Genomic DNA, 6363 nt, shown 5'->3' on the forward strand with positions numbered 1-6363 from the left:
TTTTTTAGGGCAAATGATATAAAAAATCTTTAAATTTTTTTAAAAAATATTGATTTTACTTTGGAGCGTGATTTAGGTAAAGTAAAGTAGAATGTTTTGTTTAATTTGTTTGTCTATACCTTTTTAACCGGTTTTCAGGTCACCTATCAGTTAGATGATGTCAGTAAAACCTTTAAGTTTTCAAAAATATTCGGATTTACTTTTAAATTTTAAAAAATATTCGGATTTACCATTATTATTATTATTATTATTATTATTATTAGTAGTACAACTATTACTACTATCGTTTTTATCGTTTTTATTATTATATCTTTTTAATACATGTTTAAATTTGTAAAAATATTTTATACATACATTTTAAAATGTAAAAAAATATTTTTATAGATATAAATAAAATTTTAAAAATATATGTATTTGTATTTAGTATTTATATATATTTGAAAGCCTATATATTCCATTAAAATATATTTATATATTAAAAAAATATTTATTAGTATAAAAATACCTATTTATAAGGTTGATATTATATAAAAGATATAATTATATTTATTTATATATATTACTAAATATAAATATGTATTTATTTCATATTTATTTATATGTATACGATATGTATTTATACATATTTATATGATAAATACATATAAACGAAACATATTTTTTATTCTTTGGGTGATTCATCAACGAAAACACAAAAAAAAAGGTTTTTGGTTTTTGCTTAGTAACTATAAATATGTATTTATTTCATATTTATATATATACAATAGTTTTTATACAAAATAAATATATTTATATCTTTCAAATACAAATAAAAATATTTTTAAATGTATAAATATGTTTTTATTGGTATTTAATAGATATATTTATTTGTATTTATATGTATTTAATAGATACAAATATGTATTTATTTTGTATAAAAACTATCGCATACATATAAATATGAAATAAATATATATTTATACTTAGTAAGCAAAAAACAATTTTTGTGTGTGTATGTGTGTTTTGGATGATGAATCACCCAAAGAATTAAAAAAATGTTTCGTTTATATGTATTTTACCATATAAGTATGTATAAATACATATTATATACATATAAATTTGAGATATAGACACATTTATACTTAGTAATATGTACAAATACATATAATTATATCTTTTATATAATATAAACCTTATAAATAGATATTTTTTTATTTATATTTATACAATATGTTTTTGTATGAAATATATATGTATTTATACCTACTAAACACAAATAATTATATTTTTAATATATAAATATGTTTTTAAAGGCATACATTGGCTTTAAATTTTATATAAATACTAAATATAAGTAAATATATTTTTAAACATTAAATACAAGTAAATAGATTTTTAAATCTATAAAAATATTTTTATACATTTAAAAACATATTAAACGTATAATAATAATAATAATAATAATAATAATAATAATAATAAAAGTAATGGTAAATCCATATATATTTAAAAATTAAGGGTAAATCCGAACATTTAAAAAAAATTAATGCTTTACTGGTATCAAGTAACCGGTAGGTGACCTGGAAACCGACTAAAAGAGTATAGATGAACAAATTAAACAAAACATTCGAGTTTACGGGACCTAAAACACATCCATTGATAAAACCAAATTTTTTTGAAAAGTTTATGTCATTTGCCTTTTTTTGTCATTATTATGTTTTCTACCGACATAATTTGATTCATAATATAATAAAATAACTTTTTTAATACAAAAGATTTATGTATGGTTAAATTTCAAATATAAGCTTTTAATTTGGAGAAATTTCATCAAATAACCAAAAGTAAGGGGGTATTCGAACATTCTGACCATAAAATTTTGAGTTTTGTAGAATGACTAAGCGATCCTCAGAGGGGGCTCTGCGAAAGCCTTTTACCTTCTGAGGAATTTGAATAGTAACGAGGAATTGAGGTGACAGGGAAAAAAGACAAAAAAAAAAAAAGAGTTTGTTGCGTAGTTCCTCAGAGAGGGCTCTGAGAAAAGGTGGTTAGGGCTCTGAGGATTTGTTCTTCATCACCAAGGAGTAGTTCTTCGGCTAATGAAATCACAATTTTGTCATGGTTATACGTAAAAAAGTTTCTAAAAGAATGTTATATATAAAAAAATAAACAAGTCAATATAAAAAGTTTATTATTTTCGTATAAGACAAACACACAAAAAAAAAAAATATCACTTTGTTGTCTTTTGGATAATAACTAAACCAAACATTTTTTTAAATACATTTTGATACAACATATATATTGCATAAGAATAAGATGATAAACACTTTTATAGAAAAACATAAGTTGCTATTCACAAATGTTATTTTTTCGTAACATTCTTTGGGTTCCAAATAATACAATTTGTCATTCACGAGATAATATTAGTTTTTGAAGACAAAAGCTTAACTTTTTTACGTTTACAAATAGTGACATATTGATTTCGTCATAGTTCTTATTAAATATAGTTCATTATATTTTATTTTTTCTAATTGTAGTTTTGGCAAAGTTTATTCAACTATAATCTAAAAATAAAAAATAAAACTTTTATTGGTGTCACAGGGTGAGATGTGAGGTTACAACGAATGTCCAGGAGTTGTCACATTGATTGATAATTTACGTTTTAGAAAAGTATAGGTTATTAGTCATTTCGAAAGGGAGATGATATATTCACTATTTGTATATTTTTCACTAATCAAATTAAAATAATAATAATAATAATTTGACTGTTACATCTCTCATTTTAACTGAAAAAAATATTTTATTTTTATACCTCTCATTTTAATAAAAAAGAATTAATCATGATAAAGAAGTATACAAAACACGTTTTTAAAACCAAATTCACATTTGACTTTTCAAAGTCAAGCCTAAGCATCATCATCCCAAGTTTCATAAAAAAAAAAAAAACTTTTAAGTTATATATAACAAATAACTATCACATGCGTCCACACATCCCATTTTTATCTACAAATGATATAATACCAAAAAGCCCTCAAAGCCCAATTGCACCCGAAAATGTTATGATATTTGTTAATTAAAGTCCATGAACGTTGGTTTGGGCGGGCGGTTAGTGGCGGCATCAGGCGGCCGAATCTGCTGTTGTGGCGGCTGTTGAGGGTTCTGATTACCAAAGTGATGAAATGTTTGTTGGTGTGATGAATATTGAGGTGGCAATGAGCGGTGGTGGTGGTAGTTCATTCCGTTAAGTGGCGGCAGTTGACCGGTTTCGATTTTGAGCCGCTGCACTTCTGCTCTTAGGGTTTCATTCAAAGCTGTTGAACAAAAAAAAATCACGTAAATACAAAGTAATTTAACTTTGATATTTACAAAAATTACAAGAATGAAAAAGAAGCAACATACTTTCATTTGTTTGTTTAATAATTAATATAGCATCCTAGTTTCATTTCTTCCTATTATTTTTTTTACCAATTAATCTTAATATATTAAATACACAAAATAAAAATCGATACGTGTATAGAAAAATACATTTAAAAAGCATTTTTCATGTCCATTAAAATGACACAAACGTTGTAAGAATTCTATATAAAAAAGCAATACTTATGGGTATAATTGGGTAGATAAAAAGCTATAATCTGGTCGATTTTTTTAAGTACAATGCCTTGATAAATATTTAAGAAAAACGTTGGATACTTGAGGAAATGGTAGGGGAAATAATAAATGAGAACAAATTCGTAAACAATTAGGACTCGATAAAAAAAAAACATTTACCGGATTTTCTCTACCAAGTTTTTCTTAATGTATTTAAGTAAAAAATGAACAACAATATATAGCTTATTGGATTAAGTCATGTCCTCATTTAAGTCCATTAAGTCTTTTTATCTTTAAAATGAATAATTATTAATTATGATAATTAGTTAATTACCATCTCTAAGTTTTGCTTGTTGTTCCATGGCTTGTAACCGCAGCTTGAGCTCTTTGTTCTCCGAAGTTAGTCCAGTTGTATCCCGCTGCATCACAATAAGAAATAATTAATATAATAAATTTATATCAAATTTCATGTCTTTTTTTTTTTTTTTTCCTATTTTTATTATTCGTTCAAAAGTATTTTAATGTCGTTTTAATTACTGTCAAGTAACTCATTTAAGTCCATTAAGTCAATATTTTAAACTTACCATTTAGGGGACATGACAAGTTTTTTTCTAGGGCTAATTTCAATGACAAGGGCATTTTCGTCTTTTACACATACCTGGAGCATTGTCACTTGGGTAGACAATGTTGTTGCCTCGTTTTGAAGGGTCTGTACTTTTCTCTCCAATTCACTTGTATACCTTATTTTCCTCTCCTTTGAACGTGCAGCTGATTGTCGATTTGCAAGAATTCTACATACAAACCACAAAACCATATAAAATTGAATCAAATATCATACGATTCACCAATATGTAATGAAATTAAACTTCAATGCTAATTGGGAATTTGTTTGGATACATGTTTTTGAAGTGATTATGTGATAATTGAAGTTGTGATAGTCGCTTTTGATGTTAGAATTTGATTATGTGTAAGAATGTAACTAATTTTACTCTAATTATCAAAGTAACAATCCTAAAATGATAATCATAAGCAGGTAGGTACTAGGTAACCTAAACATTATAGATTAAAGTGGCAATAATTACGTGATCACTTTCAAAATGCATAATTTAAACAACGCTTGAGCATAAGAAGGATGAGAAACATAAGATCTTATGAAAAGATGAAAACTTTTAGCAAATTGCATAAATTTGTGAAGAAATTGATCAATTAAATTGCACCCAATTGAAGAACTAACAAAAAATTTAGAAACTTTGAGAGAAAATAAGGACACGATCGAAACCTTTTAGCTCTCTTGGGGTCGATCAAAGCAAGTTCAGCTAGTTTATCAGGAGCAAGTGCTTTCTTCGAATTATCCAACATCATCAACATCGAATCCCCTTCAAAAGACGATGCGGCAGACCCATCCATCGAATTACTATGCCTATGACGATACCCACCGCTCGCCTCAGCGGCGGAGCTTAAACCTAACCCATCGAAGAAATCAGCGTCCACAGAGAGGCTTCTGATATGATTAACGGGTCCCGGAGGTCTACTAGCCGTCGATTTGACGGCGTTGACGTCGGAGGACTCTCCCTCTGACTTAGACGATGATTCGCCGGTGGTTGTGGGGATAGGAGCGTCGGATGAGAGAGAAGGTAAGTCGATGTTGGCGAAATTAAAGTCGGCAACAACATCATCTAGAAGGATGTCTTCGTCTGGGAAACGGAAGAACGTCTCTGACTGGGCGCGGCGGTGGTGGGCGCCTCGGTTGGGTGTTTCAGGCATCTGTTCGATGTCCATCCTTCCACCGCCGTAATATGAGGCGGAGGCGATTGGTTTTCCGGCGAACTTGGGGTCCATAAAAGCCAGCACCAGTTTTTGGGCAGCGGCAGGTGAAGTGCAGGCATGACACTTCTTGTACCATGGAGAGATATTGAGAGGAAAAAAATGGGAGCGCGTGTTTTCCGATGTCGAGGCAAGGGTGTTTTAGTCATTTCACAAGATTGTATTTTATTTTTTCATGTCTTGTTATAATAAAATAATCAAACACTTTTTAAAACATGATGCACAAATTAAGTATTTTTCCATTTAATGATACCAAAACATTTAACATCGTGTATAGTTTTTGTAAGATGTTATATTATATAATAAAAATTAAAAAAAATGAATTTTTTTAATAAAAAGCTTCGAATAAATACTTTTATAATAATTTTCTGTAGTCACGATCACCATATAAAAATATAATCAATTGTAATTTGGTAGTAAATCGTATGCAAAAGAAGAGAGTATCTTTACCTATAAAAAGAGGTTTTTTCTTTAATTTTACAAATCTTAAACCATAAGTGATGTATTTTCTCTCAAATCTCTATTTGTGGAAACGAAAAAATAAAGCATTAAGTATAAAAAATAGTACATCATGTCGAAAAACAACTTTGTGAAATTGCATTTTCATATGTCAAATCAACGACATTTGAGGTATGCATTTGTTTTTTTTATGTATTTATGGAATTTTCTTGTATTGCTCGGAAACGATTAATTATAAATTATATAAAGTTGATAGTAATTGGAGATTATTAATCCGAAAATGATATCGTAGATCTAAAATCTCTCTTGGTCGAGAGAGAGAGAGGACCCGACCCGACCGGAGCTTGGTTGTCAAAATCTTGGCGGGAGAAAAGGAGGTGTTGCAATAAGCTTTTGTTTGGGTCAACATTGTTCTTCCTTAAGTGGTGATAAGGTCATGTAAACTTTTAATTTTATGGATGAAGATTGTAGTCAACATTGTTCTTCCTTATCCTTTTTGACAATGTTATTATTGTG

The 6363-nt window shown here is 28.1% G+C and overlaps 1 protein-coding gene across 1 annotated transcript; it reads right to left on the reverse strand.

The window, feature by feature from the left end:
* Window positions 1–2841: 2841 nt before the first annotated feature.
* On the reverse strand, window positions 2842–5479 carry LOC111890607 (transcription factor VIP1). Its single transcript, XM_023886708.3, has 4 exons — window positions 4844–5479; window positions 4223–4355; window positions 3899–3983; window positions 2842–3287 (listed from the first exon to the last, which is right to left on the reverse strand). Exons 1-4 carry the CDS (start codon window positions 5401–5403, stop codon window positions 3046–3048), a joined length of 1020 nt encoding a protein of 339 aa, XP_023742476.1. The 5' UTR covers window positions 5404–5479; the 3' UTR covers window positions 2842–3045.
* Window positions 5480–6363: the final 884 nt, after the last annotated feature.

Source organism: Lactuca sativa, chromosome 6, assembly GCF_002870075.4.
Source record: "Lactuca sativa cultivar Salinas chromosome 6, Lsat_Salinas_v11, whole genome shotgun sequence".
Taxonomy (NCBI): Eukaryota; Viridiplantae; Streptophyta; class Magnoliopsida; order Asterales; family Asteraceae; genus Lactuca; species Lactuca sativa.

Coding starts and splice junctions, on each gene's coding strand:
- LOC111890607 (XM_023886708.3), bottom strand. CDS start 5,403: ATGGACCCCAAGTTCGCCGGAAAACCAATCGCCTCCGCCTCATATTAC. Junction 3,984..4,222: donor CCCAAGTGACAATGCTCCAG/GTATGTGTAAAA, acceptor ATTGTGATGCAG/CGGGATACAACTGGACTAAC. Junction 3,288..3,898: donor ACAAGCAAAACTTAGAGATG/GTAATTAACTAA, acceptor TTTGTTCAACAG/CTTTGAATGAAACCCTAAGA.